This window comes from Bombus fervidus, chromosome 15, assembly GCF_041682495.2.
Source record: "Bombus fervidus isolate BK054 chromosome 15, iyBomFerv1, whole genome shotgun sequence".
NCBI classification, from domain to species: domain Eukaryota; kingdom Metazoa; phylum Arthropoda; class Insecta; order Hymenoptera; family Apidae; genus Bombus; species Bombus fervidus.
The window spans coordinates 10,255,093-10,271,072 of record NC_091531.1 but is presented as its reverse complement, the minus strand read 5'-3'; the positions used below and the strand labels follow the sequence as shown (position 1 = coordinate 10,271,072).

Sequence of the window (15,980 nt, the reverse complement as noted above, 5' to 3'; positions counted from 1 at the left end):
TCGTTGAAGAACCTGATGAGCTTGGTAGCGATGCGTCGTATAAGTAAACCAGATAGTTAGAACCTTGATCTTTGTCGTTCTGGCCTCTATCCATCTCTCCCGTTTAATCTTCTCGGCCGCGGCAAAATGCTCTTTCGCTCGTTGCAATTCTACCGTATGCCTCTCTGTTGCAGCCTTCAAATCCCGTTGCATTTTTATTTCGATCTCTTTCACCCTTTGCGCCAACGAATTGCATTTCTCGGTCAAATCGGTTTTCTCTGAGATCAGCTGCTCGATAAACTTTTGATGTCTCTTAACTATCCCCTTGTATTTCTCGTCCTGTTGCTGCAGTTTGGAGGCGCTGCTTTTCCTCTGACTTTCCAATCTGTCGCAAGACAACCTCTTTTCCGTCTTTAATTGTTCTTTCAAGAGCGATATGGTAGCGTTCTTCTCTTCGAGTTGCAGCTGTGCCGTAGCTAAATCCTCTTTAAACGCATGGTGGCTATCGTTAGGAGCTGGAACAATGCTAAGAACAGGAAGAGTTTCCAAGTGTCGATTTACAGGCGGGTGTATAGCATGACTGACTATACCCGCTACCTACCTATCATAGTTCACGACAGTTTTGTTAGGCAGTGGCTGCAGGTTACCAAATATCTCCCCAAATATGGTGGTGGCGTCTACCTCTGGTATGTCTATCTTGGTATCATCCAAAGAACCTGCCGAATGCATACATATTTCTATAGAAACACAAGGAAACAACGCGAAAAGTTCTTAATACCGATAGAAACACATTATTATCAGCTACCCTCTTCGAGTTTGGCCAAAAAAGACATTAGGTCGTCGTACACAGTTCCATTTGCTACATATTTCTCTTCGGACTCGTCTTTCTCTGGTTTCAACTGCAATTAGAAATTTTGATCGATCGGATCGAGCCAAGCGGATAGAAAGTTGGTCGCAGCATCGTTTCTCGAACCTGTAACTGGTCGATTTCTGGAATCGTCACGGCAATGTCTTTCTCGAGATCACTGATCATACTGCAAAGCTGCTCGAACGAGCACGCAGTCGATTCGACCAAGTTTTGATTGCAGTCTGCATTCCCCATTTTCTCCATGATGACATTAGGATCATCGTTGATTTCTCTTCTCTCGTACATAATATTCTCCTCTGTGAGTTTCTTTTGTCTGGACTCGACATATTTCGATGGGAGAGACTTATTCACGGGTGGTTTCCCGTGGATCTTTGGATGATCGATATTAATCATAAAATACGGAACAAGGATTTGCCGTTGTTATGAAAGTTCGAGCAGAATCGTATTGACTGTCCAAGAGTTTTTCACCCCTCGTTTATAGGTGCGTTTGCGGTTGTCAAGACAATGTCAAGGTAACGCGATCAAAGAACTTCACCTCTTTCGCTTTGGATAGAATAACTAGTGGAAGACTAAAACGAAATTCCATTTGATCGCAGACTTTATCAACTGGCTCACGAAAATATTTCGATACTTACCTTACCATAGAAATGTTTCAAGTACATATCGTATTCGCGTTATATAAAACATTTTGAAATTTGCAACGAGACACGACTATCGTTATTATAAACGGTTAAATTTGACACCAATCTCAAGATGTATATAGAAATTATAAAATATTTATCGTGTCTAAACATTAGTTCTATCTAATCTAAAAATTAGTATACAACATGAACAACAACCATCTTAAGCGTATAATAAGCTAACTAAGTTAAATATGTTCTCACCGAATGCCGTTTATTAAACCGACGTTTATTAAAATATAATTCATTGTTTGAATAGTTTCGCGGTATCTGTGAAACACGTATTCTTCCACTAAATATCTTGAAATTTCTACCTATACTTTCCGATTTGTTTCAAAACTTCACCAATACAGTCGAACTCTGATAACACGAACCTCTGTAACTCGAAAACCCCTATAAGACAATCTAATTTTGTTTACTTCAGAAGAGTCCGACTCTAAAGACCGAAATAAAATTTACTTTAACTCGAATATTTTGTCACATGTACAGATGCATTATTTCACCTTGAATTTAACTCGAATTTCAATAGAATGTAGGATAGCCAGATCTCTGCAACTCCAAGTGTACCTATAGCTATGCTGTGTGTGACAAAGGATATGAGACATCAATCGTTCCACATTGTCTCCTTTTTTTTAATTATTACACGATTGTTTCAAACAACATAAGACGGAATCTATCCCTATCTCTTCGCTCTCCGACCACGTGCACGGTGACCATGATGAATGTAATTGTGCCTTTGTACAAAGTTCCCCTGTGTCGAATTTCCTTTTACCCGGAAATTTTGATAAATCGAAACCTCTATAATTCAAAGATTTTAACTCTTTCCTCGACGTTCCATCACTGTTACAGGTTACCGAGGTTCGACTCGACTATAATCACGATAGTCAAATGTTATAACAGTGCTAATGAAATTCCCAAATGTTTCGTATAACGTACGCAATATATTCACGAAAGATGTCTGCAAGTGTTCGAATATTTGCGCGAGTCGCGTACATTTATCTTTGGCTAGTACGCGACAGTAAGAATATTTGAACGATAAAAATAATCGAATAAATGGTGGATGAAAGTAGGGATGGATAGCAGAAAAATGATTCGTTGCAGCGATCGCGATTGCCGCCCGTATCCCCTTGTCGCTAATTGTCCGTCATCAATACTACATATACTTTATCTTTTACATACTTGTGTTTAGGTTCGTTAGCATTATTTGTTTTATTACCATCACTTTGTATCATTTTTTAATACTTTTGTGTTTTCAATTTCAGTTCGTGATAACAATGCAGTGCGCGTCGTGTCTATGCTGTATTTTGTTTAAGAATATATCGACGGGGCAGAGGGTAATGCAGAGCTCGTACGTTACCGCGCTGGTGATTGCTAAAGGGTTGCTAGAGTGCAGGCAGCACCGTTTGGGGCGACCTGGCGAAGTGGGAATAGATCGTAGGGAACACGAGGAGATAGTGGTCGTCAGTCGGAAGAGAGAGGCGCGCGTGGGGCGAGGTTCCTGCGGGTGAACTCGTGGTGAGAAAGAGAGCCGAGGGTGAGGGCGAGGACGAGGGTGAGGGCGAGAGCGAGGGCGAGGGCGAGGGCGAGGGCGAGGGCGAGGGCGAGGGTGTCTGTACGTACACCGAGAGAGAATCGATCTAAAACTAGGAGTCGCCGCAGTAACCGCTGGGAGGAAGCCACTGTTACAATTTGCCCCCATATGCGCTAGTGAAATCTTAGATCGGGTAATTGTACGGCGAGAGAGCAGCCAGAATGAGGTGTTCCCGCGAGGTGATCGCTCACGTTCGGCCCGCACGTTGATTCGAACTCACGCGATACGCCACGCCGATACCAAGCTAATACAGTGCAGAAATCCACCAAACGATTCACTCCGAACTGAGGTTCTACACCGAAAAGAGAATAACAGACAAAGAGAGAGACAGGGAGGGAGGGAGGGGGGAGACAGAGAGAGAGAGAGAGAGGAAGAGGGAGAGAAACCGACACTGATAGAAAGAGAGGAAAAGTCACGAGGAGCGCGCCAGAGACAGATAGATCGACTGCGAGAAGCGAGAGAAAGAGGAAGAAGTGGAAAAAGGGGAAGAGATAGATAGATAGAGAGAGAGAGAGAGAGAGTGAGAGAGAGAGACGCAGGGAAGGGTAAAGACAGACAGATAAAGAGAGGGTGGAAGAGAAACAGAGATAGAGAGAGGGAGAGAGAGTAAGAGCGAAGTCGCGAGTGTGAGAGACGGAGAAGGACGAAGAGAGAAAGAGAAACGGTGTCGCATCGCAAGGTGTTTCGGTATACGGTGCACGAGACGGAGAAGACGTTCGCGAGAAGATCACGAGAGGTTCGGGTCGAAGGAAAAACAAGCAAGCGGGCAGACAGAGAGGCGAAAGACCAAAAGGAGAAAGGGCAAGAAACGCGCGGATCCAAGAAAAATCGAGAGAAACGGGCCGAGAAAGGGAAAGAGGGAGAGAGATAGACAGAGAGAGAGAGAGAGAGAAGAAGGAGCGGGAGCACGAGAGAAAGAGAAAGGGAGAGAGAGAGAGAGAGAGAGAGAGTGAGAGAGAGAGAGAGTGAGAGAGAGAGAGAGCGCAAGCAAGGGTGGGCGGACAGTAGTGCACGAGAGCATCCCGTCGCCACGATAATGCGACGTGCAGCTTCTTTGCTCGTTCCTTCTGAATAAGTGCTTGCTGGGACGGTCCCTTACCTGCAGGGATATGACGTAATGGCAAGAGAGGTACGCATTTCTATTACATTCTCATATTTTCATTACCGATCGTATTTGTACAACCGCGAGCTCGTTGCATCCACCGCCTGTCCTCTCCTTCTCATCTCTTCATCTCCGTAGCCTCGAATTTTTATTCCGAATTTTTCCCCGCGATCCTACAAGACGATCTCGTTCGCTCTACTTTTTATTATCCTCCTAATGTACGCGCCTTCCTCGCCAGTGTACCATCCATGTCGAAATGCTTGTCAATCAGTTACGCATTCGCGTCACAGACTCACGCGTACGCACGCATAGATTATGATAACCGTACAATTTTGGTAAACGAAAATATCGCATACCTTCCGCTACTGGTGCATTCGTCTAGGTCTAGATTATCTAGTGCTCGTTCGCGTTCGTCCGCTTCCTATGTCTTTCGATCGTCGTTCTTATCCGCGAAACACTATCCTGTATTTCTCTTTCTCTCCCTCTCTCTCTCTCTCTCTTTCTTTTTGTCTCTCTCTCTTCTCCTTTCCCTCCCTCTCTCACTCTCTCACTCTCTTACTCTCTCTCTCTCTCTCCCCCTTTCTCTCCCGAGATTCAGACTGATCTGACTGCGTACGCTGGTCAGCGCAGCTGCCCTTTTAGGTTATGCTTTCTTTCCGTCCGCGAAATCCCTTAGGATCGGCGTGGCCTCGATTGCGGTGTGTAACGGTTCGGAGCGTTTAAGCGATTGTTTACCAAGATCGTGCCCCGGAGGAAACTGCATCGAGTGCAATTCCGTTGCTGGACGAGAGCAACGCGCCGAACAAGGGAGAGTGCGGCTGGTCCTGATTACCGAGATTCTCTGCGTTTCTTGCACCTCCTAACAGTGTTTTTACCACTGCTTCGTTTCATCCCCTTTGTATTTTCCTTACTTCCCTAGCTTTCGATTTTTCTTTCTTCTGCATTTCTCTTTCCCCTCTTCTCCCTTTCTTTTCTTCTCTTTTTTCTTCTTTCTGACGGTTTATCCGAGAATGATTGAATCAGGTCAGTGTTTTCGACCATAAGTTGCGCCTGCGTCTGCGCCTTGTTCACTTTGCGCCTCCCTGTTGAAAACTAGGGACAACCCAAACATAATATTCCTCTTTGGCTCGCATTATTCTAATATCGTTTGCGAGTCCCTGTAGCCCGATCCAGAGACCCCTTAACCCCGATAATCGAGTAATCGCTATCCTCTCGCGTTCTCGAACTCTATGCTCTGCGTTCGATCGTGTAGCCACGCTCCTAAGGTGTTTAAGAAAAAAAAGTACGTTTGTTTTACTTTGTGATAAGCCATCGAATTCCTTGATGTAGGGCCCGCTTGTAGGCCAGTGATGTTCTCAAGAATCGCAGGAAAATTTTGGCAGGAAGCAAGAATTTTCGCTTCTTTCTTTCGTTCCACTTCTAAATTCATGCTACGGTCTGGAAGGATACAAACTGTTATGCCGTTCGGTTTTTCTTGAGACAGTCGATACCGGCGCGACAAATTTTGCTCCAATCTGTAGGATAACGGACTTGGGAGACTGTTTTTGTTTGGTCCTGTATGTCCACGTTTGTTCTACTTTTGTCCAACAGCGCTGGCTGGTGTCGTTTATCTTCGAGTACACCAGACCGACTAAAATTTCGAAAACCCTTCCCTGTGGGCACTCTCGTAGCGACGCGTTGTGTACGCGTTCTAAATAAATTCTCAAGGAGAACGTTAAATCTCGCCCAAGAGTGAAAGACGAGAAGAAGAGGAACGAAAACGTGATAAAAAAAAAAAAAAAAAAAAAAAAAAAAAAGAGAAGAAAAAATATGTAGCGCGAGCTGTTGCAAGGATATATAGATATTCGATAATAATTTCCCAGGCGAGGCGCGCGAAAGGCTTTGTTTATAGTCTGTTCTACTTAGTTACCGCATATAAAACACGTAGGGTAAATTACTTTCCCGTTGACCCGGTGCCTGACACTCCACTTAACATCTAGGCGATAAGCATTTTCCACGGCGGCTCGCACGCGGTTTTACAGTTTCTTTACACGCAATTACATCTCGTTTAAAGCGATTCCCTCTCATTGATAGACCTACTATTTTCCAATACGTACAGAACTCAACTAGCCTGTTTCTATCTCTCCGGCCTGTTTTCGATTCTAACTCAACGAATTCCTCGGGCATTGACCGCCACGTGAACGCGCCAATCATCCAAACTGACTTTCTTCCGTGTGCCTCCTTTTACCAAACTCTATCCTTAGCGTCCCTCTGCGAATCCTTTGTCGTGTCCTTTACCTTTACCTTGTCTTCTTGATCGTGTTTGTAAAATGAAACTGGTAGGTTTCTCGCGCAATCGCGTGACTCGAACGCAAACTGCATCGGTTAATTTCTGTGCAGGAGTTACGGAGCAAGAGACCTTTTAAGATATGGGACAGCTGGCGTAACGTAAGAAAGGGACTGTGTGTTAGCAATTTCGAGGAACTGATACACCAGGGTAAGAAGCGAGCGTGCCCTCTGAAACCGCTAGCGAAAGTAACGACTCGCTGGTGCTCGCTGTGGAAAGTATACATAATGTATCTCGACGATTCTACCTTTGCTCCGAACCGGAGCCGCCTTTGCTTCGATGCTCGATTTCTCGCGATAAGCGCCGCTCTGATACACGACAATTTATATACATAACGTGATTTCTTTCTTTTCACGACACACAAGATATTGGATTACTGGTCGCAAGGTATCGCTTTTTTTATGCAGAACATTTATTCGAATCGAAGCGAATCGAATCGAATCGAATCGAATCGTCGCCGCCCGTTGTCGGACAAAGAGAGAGAGAGAGAGAGAGAGAGGGAGAGAAAGAGAGAGAGAGAGAGAGGGGGAGAGAGAGAGAGAGGGAGAGGGAGAGGGAGAGAGAGAAAAGAAAAGATAACGGATAACACGATCACGAAGCGTTTCGTACGAGATCTCGAAGAAAGAACCGTAGGCGAGGAAGATCGTGAATATTGTTTTCACCGAGAGAGGCATCTACCATCGAATCGAATCGAATCGTATCGAATTAACCCATAGATTCGATTCGAACATCGTGAGACACTCCTCTCTCGAACAGCGGATAAATATTACTTTGTTCGTTCGTTATTTCGCCTCGGTCTACCCTTCTTTCTTTTCATTCTTTCCTATCGTAGTTCGAATCGACGGTACAACGTAACGCTGTCGATCGATCATGTTCCAGGACGACTAATCGCTGTTTCATTCTTTCTTTCTTCTCTTTCAGGTAAGGAGAAATTGGGCGTGCCTCAGAACGAGAATGTCTCCGTAGTTCTGGAATCGGACGGAACGCAGGTCGAGGACGGCGAATATTTTAAAACCCTAGCGAATAACACGATCCTGTTGTTGTTACGGCATGGTGAACGCTGGTGTCCTACTGGGGTCGACATCATACGCGCCGGTACCTATTCAAAGAATAACCATTATCTGCCGTGCATAAGTATCAATGATACCTGCTGGTCGAAACGTTGATATTTTTTATCGTATTTTCAACGATATGGTAGAAGAACGCGCTTCTCTATCTATTAATTCTTCTTAGTTCTTCCTATAATTGCGATCCTAAGTGAAACTTCCGTTAAATCGAAACTGAAACATGCTATACATTCCATATTCATCACTGATAAATAGCTGACGCTTCATCAAATCTATAGAAGCTTGTAAAATGTAGTTGGAAACACATATCCTGCTTGTTCTAAAATTTCAACGTAGATACGATTAAAGCCGCTTAACTCGGATGTTCCCGTAGATGCAATTTTTATCCACTTTCGATTATTGCTTCTTTATATATACCAGTTGTTACTAATTACTAAATACCAACTACTGCTTTTATCAATTTCTGCTAACCGTATATGGTTGCCGCGGACAAGACGATAGGCGAAAATTCGATAAAAAAATTTGAAGCGTGCTTTATACGCTTGCGATATATTGATAGCGTTCAAGTACCTATGCACGGTAGCGTGTCTTGACGGAAAAGATAGGGAGAACCGAGAAAACGCGTGCTGATAGGATTAACCTATAAATTAGAGCATAGACCGCGAATAGCCGTAAGAGTACAAAATGAAAGGATTCCGTGAAAAGTAGACAAACAGAATGATCGAAGCGATTCCGCGAAAGCCAAGAAAAGACACACCGTATTAATAAGATATTCCATTATCTATGCTGCATTCTCTCTCGTCTTCCTTCCTCGCTTTGAACGTGATCAGCCTTTACCACCGCTTTCATCTCTCTTCTCACGCGGTCGGTAAACAGGTTGTAAATAACTGGAGATACTTTCCTGCTAAATATCTAGACCCGAATTATTTTTACAGAGAAACAGGAAAAGAGCGATGGGAGGGAGGGAGGGAGGGAGGGAGGAAGAGAGAGGGAGAGAGAGAGAAGTATAGCTTGTCCCGATCGCAAAGTGACGTGTCTTCTTCCAACAAATTGATCGTCGATCGATCGTAGGGTAAAGATCTAAGCCGCGTTTTGCATCAGGCAGCTATAGTTGAAATCGCAAGATCGTCTAACCAAAAATAGACGAATAAGCTACTTGTGATTGCACGACCAGAAGTAGATTCAAAGTAGTGTCAACTTGGTTGACACGGTGTTTGCACGGTGGATTTGTCTACCGACTAGATCCGCTCTAAATTGTTTGTAAATTCGCCGCGTAAACACATTGACAAACAAGTTGTAGCGACTTGCGGTCGTTCGTTCGGAAGAAGCCCACTCGTCGTTCATATTTTTGGTCGAATGACCTGGTAGTTACTTGATGTACATGTGGCTCGAAGCTTCGCCAAATTCGAAGAATCTAAGGTCGGATGAAAAATTGCCTAACGCAGTTAGGGGGTTTTTGAAAAACGAAACATTTGTAAAGCCATGTAACGCAATAACGGTGGCAACGTCGGCGTCAACGTCAGGGTTCTATGTCGCGGTCGGATCACGGCAAACTAAGTTTCGCGATGATAATAGCGGGGCCAAGCAGGGGACGCGAACCCTTCGTGAATAGGAGACGGAGTATCGATTCATAAATACAATAAGACAAAAGTACAGATTCGTTGAAGAGGGCGATCAGATAACGATTTGTTCGGTGAACAAAGTGGATGGTGTACACGGCAAGGAGCCCACGTTGGCTACCGCCTATCCGGCAACGAGCCGGAAAAAGATCGATACGCGTTCATCGTAATGTACTTAGGCGAGGCAAGACATACATGACATGTACCTTCTTGTTGCGTATCGCTGGTTGGCTGTATCGGTATTCACATATGTAGCCAACGGTGGAAATAGGATAGATAGAGCGCCGCGTATGAGTCTAACACGCTCTCACGTCCCGTGTGTCTATTGATTTCAGCGATTTCGGCAATTCCGAAAATAGTCTGCGAAACGATCCACGCCCTGGAGCTGCACGATGAGACGCCGTCGTGGAAGATCATGGACAATAAGGGACGAGTCACGGTGGTGCTGCACTGGGATCAGCGTTCATCGACGTCGTCGCAGGCGCAGCAACAGCAGAAAGGACAAGATGTGCAGGCCTCCAAGTATTCGCCGACTAAGAAAACCGACCTGAGCGGTAGTCAACGGCCGCCCTTGGTCATCCAGACCAGCCTGGACAAGCTCAACTATGCAGGGAAGCTGGGTCACCTGGCGGCAGAAGTTGGTCCTAGCCGCTACACCAGCCCCCATATCACTGTGATAAATCATGACGACATGGTACGAGATCGTGACTATTTTTTTATCTCGAGCTCTCTTTTCACTCTGTAGAACCGATTCACGCGAGGTTTCCGGGTAACGAGTCGATTTCGATGGCGCAGGAGACACCGAGCGCCAATGTCACGTTCCATGGAGATCCAGGACGCTGTTAAGCTGCACGATTCGAGCCCGGAAGCCTCGAACGCGTCGAGTCGCGGTCGCGTCTACCGACGTCGATACACACACAGTAGTAGCCTCGAGAAATCCTCGAATCTTCGATCTATTCAAACGATTAAAACCGCCGTGGTAACGACAGCAGCAGCAGCAGCAGCAGCAGCAGCAGCCGCAGCTGCAGCCGCAGCCTCAGCCGCAGCCTCACGGGATCCCAGGCCGTCTGGTGAAGCAGGGTACCAACTCGTTCGACAGCACCACCATCCATATCCACACGCCGGAATGCTCGAACCATATTCATCAGCCGGTAGCGAGGAACGGCAGCCCTGTCAACGGAGCGGACGGCGGAGCCAGCGGAGAATGCGACTTCCATTGTTGTGCCCTTCACGAGGAGGGCCGTAGAATCGCGGTGCACAAGTCGGTGGCTACATCGCCGATCCAGGATGCACAGCATCAGCAGTATCAGCAACAACATCATCATCCGCATCCGCAGCAGCAGCAACAACAAACGCAGACTCAAACGCCCTCGCCTCAGCCACCTTCTTCTCTGTCGGACGGGACAAGACGAGCGGGCCTGAGCAAAGGTCACGTGAGATTCTGCGACACCGCGGACGAGGAGTCGAGTTCCCGACTTGCCGGCAACTCGGCTGCCAGCTTTCATCTTCATCATCATCATAATCATCATCAGGAGCACGACAGCTCCGAATCCGAGACCGAGAACACGATCATGGAGGACGAGATCGTGACCTCGGAGAAATTTTTACTGCTCATCGATCAGCTCACCGTAGACCAGAAGCACTTAAGCATCAAGGACATCGGTATCATCCTCGAACGGCTCAGCTCGAAGATCCTCGACGTCGAGCGGCTCGACCGCGAGAGCGAGAGCGAGGAGTGTTACAACTGGACGATTAAGGCTATTATTAGGGGAGACGTGTTGCGGGAGCTCGGAGTTATTTACAATGGAAATTATTACGCGATCTCGGAGCATCCTGGATATAAGGAGGAATCCGAGGAGAATAACGAAGATAACGAGGAGGAGGAAGAGGATAGACTTTAATATGATGCTGTTTTACTAGATAGATAGATAGATAGATAGATAGATAGATAGATAGATAGATAGATAGATAGATAGATAGGTAGGTAGGTAGGTAGGTAGATAAATAGATAGATAGATAGATAGATAGATTATACACCTATTAATGGTTATTATTAATATAGTACGTATCGAGCTGCAGGAAGGAGGAAACGTTTAAAAGGGCGAAGAACGCGAATGAAAAACACGGGAAATAGAGGAAGGTTCAATCGGCGGAGGGTCGGACGCACGAACATTCTCAGATTTTTTGATAGAAAATCAGGGTTGGGTAAGAAGGCCGGGGATGACGATAAACGAGCGGCAAACGTGATTTTTTTCAAAATGTTTTCATAATAAAACGAAGGTCGCGTTATAATAAAAAAGAAAAAAAAAATCGTACGATACCTTGTAAACTTAGTTCTAAAAACGGTTGTTGAAATATGTACTTATTAAATAGTATATATACTTGTAGGAAACATTTTTGGGATTACGGACGTTGATTCCGTAACCGTCCACAACACTGCCCTATCTAAAAAACAAAAAAAAAAAAAAGAAAAAGCAAAAAAAATTGAGAGCTAGAGAAAGGAAAGGAGGGGAATAAGAGGAGAACGAAACAAGATAGAGACTCCGATCTGTTTGTGGCTGTCTGTCGAGTTGTTCTGCGTTGTTTTTCGTCCCGCTCGATCTACGACGACGAACCGACGGAAACTAGAACCGAACTCTCGATTGAACGTCGCGAAACACAAATACGTAGAAAGCAAAAGAGAGGCACAGAGATAGAGACAGATAGATAGATGGATAGATAGATGAGAGAGGCAAAGAGTAGAACGACTACACACGATGATCACGAGCGGCCAAAAATTCGTTTCTGATCTAGCGTGGAAAATGCGCCGTGTCATTGAAAAGAAGAATGCAGATCCAGCAGAAAAAGGCACAAGAAAGAGAGAGGAAGATCGAAAAGAAAGAGGATATGTACACCTCGATTTATTCGTCGTTTGTCACCGACGTAAATTCTCCTAAGATTCACGGGTAAAATCGTGCTTTGCGTAGCAAGAGTCCCTTGCAGTCGGAATCGGACATTCCATTTTGCCAAAGGATTCTCGTTCCCCTTCGATCGTCAGAGCGCGAGCCGTTTCAATCGAAAGTCAAGCTACAGATAGCCTCGAGAGTTTCGTTCGAAGGAGGTCGTTTGAAATGAAAATTTTGTTCCTTGTCAGTTTGTAAGAAACGAATTAAATCAACTGCCCGGCTCTCGCTATGTATAACACACGGTACACGTACTATGACATGCGACGCGTTGTTTCATTCACGTACGTTACACACCATACATTATACATGCACATACACATAGAGACATATAAAGTACAGTCGTTTAACACACAGAGAAACACAGAGAACACATGCACGCGATACGGTATATAGAGAACACGGAAGACCTCATTCAGAATTTACGTAGCGATTACGCTACGATAAGTGATACCGATACATAAGAGAATTAGTCGCGCGCCACGGACGAGTTTATCCGGCGTACTCCGTGAAACTTTGCAATTTTAATATATTTCTATTGTAAGTATACTTGACACTGCGAACGAGAATACGACGAAAAATATTCGATAACGTATGTAGCGAAGGCGTCGTGCAAAGAAATCACACTTTATACATAAAGTATATATATATATATTGTGTGTATATATATATATACACACACACACACACATACATACATACATACATATGAATATATACCTAAATTACTGCTCCGTAAAGAGAGCTTGGTGCTCGGGATAAGAACCAACGGGGTAAAACTGCACGTGTGTGTACGTTGCATAGAAAGAACAACGTTTGGTTCAGTTCGTTTGGTTTTCCGGGTGAGAGCCGTTTCCTTGTGGCATGGTCTTCGCGTACCTCGTTCCGTCCTCGATTTTCTCGCGCGTTACGTTTCTTGTATCGACTAGGGGGCTAGATGCGAGGGGAACTCGACCGAACGAGGAGGACGAAGCGTAAAGGTACGAAAGGCAACGAGGATGAACGAAACAGCGAGAGAGAACAAGTTCGAATGCGCGCCTGTGCGAATCTTCCGTTATGCGAGAACGAGTGCGTGTCTGAAAGAACGGAACGAGAAGACCAAGAAGAAGAGGGGGAGAGAGAGAGAGAGAAAGAGGAAGAGGAAGAGAAAGAGAGAGAGAGAGAAAGAGGAAAATTGCGAGGAAGGGTATAGAAAAGAGGGAAAGATGAAGAGAGAACGAGGTAAAACGAAGCGCGTCTTTTGTTGGTCGAAATGTCACTTCTCTTCTCGTGCCGACGGATGCTCTTTTTTTTCGACCGATTCAGTGGAACAGAGTGTGTTACATGTGCTTTTATGAATTTAACGCTACACGACTTGTGCATCTCCCGAGGGATGTTTCTACCGTTCAGAACCCGTTTGCAGGTTTTTTCGTATCGTAGTGCCACTTTAAATATTAATAAATAAATGAATTATTAAAACTGAATAAACAAACGGATAAATAAATAAATGAATGAATAAAACAATGAGAATAATAAAGATATAATAATAATAATAATAATAATAATAATAAAAATAATAACAATAACAATAATAATAATAATAATAATAATAATAATAAAAAAAGGGAATAAAAGGATTGTTATAAGTTGTAACTGTTGTTTTTGGTATAATGCAGGTACTATATACCCATTGAAAACGAACATGGGGCCTCCGTCATTCATTTACGCAGCCCTCATCCTTAAATCCTTCGCGCGCTACGAGGCACACACGCGCCTTCTTTATCGGATTTCGCCCAGGATGGCATACACGTTATATACGATTTTTTTCCGTGCTAGACGATTCGCCCCGAAGCGATTCCTGCCTTTTCTTTCTTTTTTTTTCTTTTTTCTTCTTTTTATTCGGCATTCTTCGTTTCGAGACAAGGGATCGAAGAAGATCGATCGTGAAACGGGAAGACAAGCGAGGCAGGCGGGGCACGCGGTTACGAAGGGGTGAGGAGAAAGAGGACATCGAGACGGAGAATATGAGTAACCTCGCATTACGATTACCTCTGTATATCTGCATAGCCGAATTACGGGAAAAGGCTAACGAGGAATAGAGAAAAAAGGAGAGAGAGTGAGTGAGTGAGTGAGTGAGTGAGCGAGCGAGTGAGCGAGCGAGAGAGAGAGTGAGAGAGTGCGCGCGCGCGCGCGTGTGTGTGTGTGTTTGTGGCAAAACGAGAGAAACCATCGAATCGATGTATCTACGTTTTCATCGCTTGTCATCTCTTGCCGCGTAGCGTGTTTAAATTAAATCCTAACGATTGATACACCGATTGATCATGATAAGGTTTACGCGAGGGCAGGAATGCGAATAAAAAAGGCAAGGAAAGAAGGAAAAGAAAGAAAATAAAACGAAAAAAGTAGAGAAGAGAAAAGGAAAGGAGCGATGGAGAAAAAGATTGAGGACGAGTCTTCCCTCGAATGAGATGAGGCGCCGCGTGTGCGTGCATTCGCGTGTATTGGCACGCGTGCACCTAAATTAAACGAGAGCTATAAGGAGAAATAATCACAATTTACAATCCTACTATGCACTGTCAAAATGAAACATAAATTAAAGTAGCGCGAGTTAAGGTTTTTTAAGCGTTAAAAACGATGTACTGACTTTTTTAATGACGTTTTATCGCGTTACGGAGTACTAGACACACATACACACACACACACACACACACACGAATGTATATGTACAGACGTATATATACATATATACGTACGTACATACATACATACATGCATACATACGGAAGGGATATAAACAAGTACATATATAAATACGAATAAAAATAAATAAATGAATAAACAAACGAATAAATAAATGAATATACACACACAAATACGTACACATGCATACATACTAGTATACAAGTGTCTGCGAGCGAGTGTCTGATGAACGATGCGCAAATAAACGAGAATGTAAATAATAAAGAACCATATACACATATACGATATATCGTTGACAAAGAACCTATAACGTTCGTGGAACCGCTCGTACAGTGGCTTGCAAGAGTATTTCGTACATTTTCCATAGAAAATTTTTACACACATATCGCGCGTATTATGTAAAACACTTGGATATTTCATTAGCGTTATAATGGGACGCAACTGCCCCAAAATTATATTGACAAAATATCAATTCAATCTGAAAATATACATACGTACACATATAGAAACTGCAACATGTTTAGCGCAAATCTGTATTTAGCAAAAAATTAATATACAGTGTGAATGGTCATCTTAAATAGTAAATATGGTCCGACTGAATACCGAGACTCATGTAATGACTCATGTAATGACTAATGTAGTGGATGATTTAAGCCTGTTTAAATAATTTTGCGATCTCTGCAAAATGTATACTCGTACCGAACATCTTGCAACTTCCATATATATCTTTTCGGAATTGTTTAAAATTTAACCAATGCCACAAGTATAATATATTCGTAAAAGGTGTCAACGAGCGTACTTTCGCGAGCCACTGAACGAACTCGTTCGAGAGGATGTTTCACGTCGTAGATAAAAACCTTCGGTAGATTAGAAGATCTACGATCAATTTAAATGGCATAACCGTTTAAATAAACGAAAGACGGCAATTTGGCGAAGAGCGTTCGAGCTAAGGAATAAGATTCGCTTCGCCCGGCGCCGCGCTTCGAGAGTACCATTTTACAAAAATTTAACTCGCAGGATTTATGGTGAGAAATATTTTGCACCCTTTTTCCCGGCGATTACGACGTTCTAAGCGATTCATCGCAGTTGACTCGGGTCGAGAGGTTGGTTAGTGAGAAAGTACGAAA

At 44.1% G+C, this 15,980-nt stretch overlaps 2 protein-coding genes across 7 annotated transcripts in view; one reads left to right on the top strand and one right to left on the bottom strand.

The window, feature by feature from the left end:
* Positions 1-15,980, bottom strand: part of Dila (centrosomal protein dilatory) — a 108,209-nt gene that overhangs the window by 2,103 nt on the left and 90,126 nt on the right. The window contains 4 exon segments of the mRNA XM_072018561.1: positions 64-505; positions 581-695; positions 785-881; positions 884-1,416. Of these exon segments, the coding sequence (XP_071874662.1) occupies positions 64-505; positions 581-695; positions 785-881; positions 884-1,240 (1,011 nt within the window). The 5' untranslated portion in view covers positions 1,241-1,416.
* On the top strand, positions 3,018-15,129 carry Drep2 (DNA fragmentation factor-related protein 2). Of its 6 annotated transcripts, none has more exons than XM_072018592.1 (5): positions 3,018-4,247; positions 6,600-6,696; positions 7,468-7,641; positions 9,568-9,926; positions 10,228-15,129. In XM_072018592.1, the coding sequence occupies exons 1-5, from the start codon at positions 4,236-4,238 to the stop codon at positions 11,131-11,133; spliced, it is 1,548 nt and encodes a 515-aa protein (XP_071874693.1). In that variant the 5' UTR covers positions 3,018-4,235; the 3' UTR covers positions 11,134-15,129. The 6 variants fall into 6 exon arrangements, with proteins under 6 accessions (XP_071874693.1, XP_071874691.1, XP_071874690.1 ...); XM_072018590.1 differs by having other exon boundaries at positions 10,225-15,129; XM_072018589.1 differs by having other exon boundaries at positions 10,222-15,129.

Bases quoted from the DNA above. Each gene is read 5' to 3' on its own strand.
- Drep2 (XM_072018589.1), top strand. The intron at 6,697-7,467 runs GTAAGAAGCGAG...CTTCTCTTTCAG, and splicing joins CGAGGAACTGATACACCAGG to GTAAGGAGAAATTGGGCGTG. The intron at 9,927-10,221 runs GTACGAGATCGT...TGGTAACGACAG, and splicing joins TGATAAATCATGACGACATG to CAGCAGCAGCAGCAGCAGCA.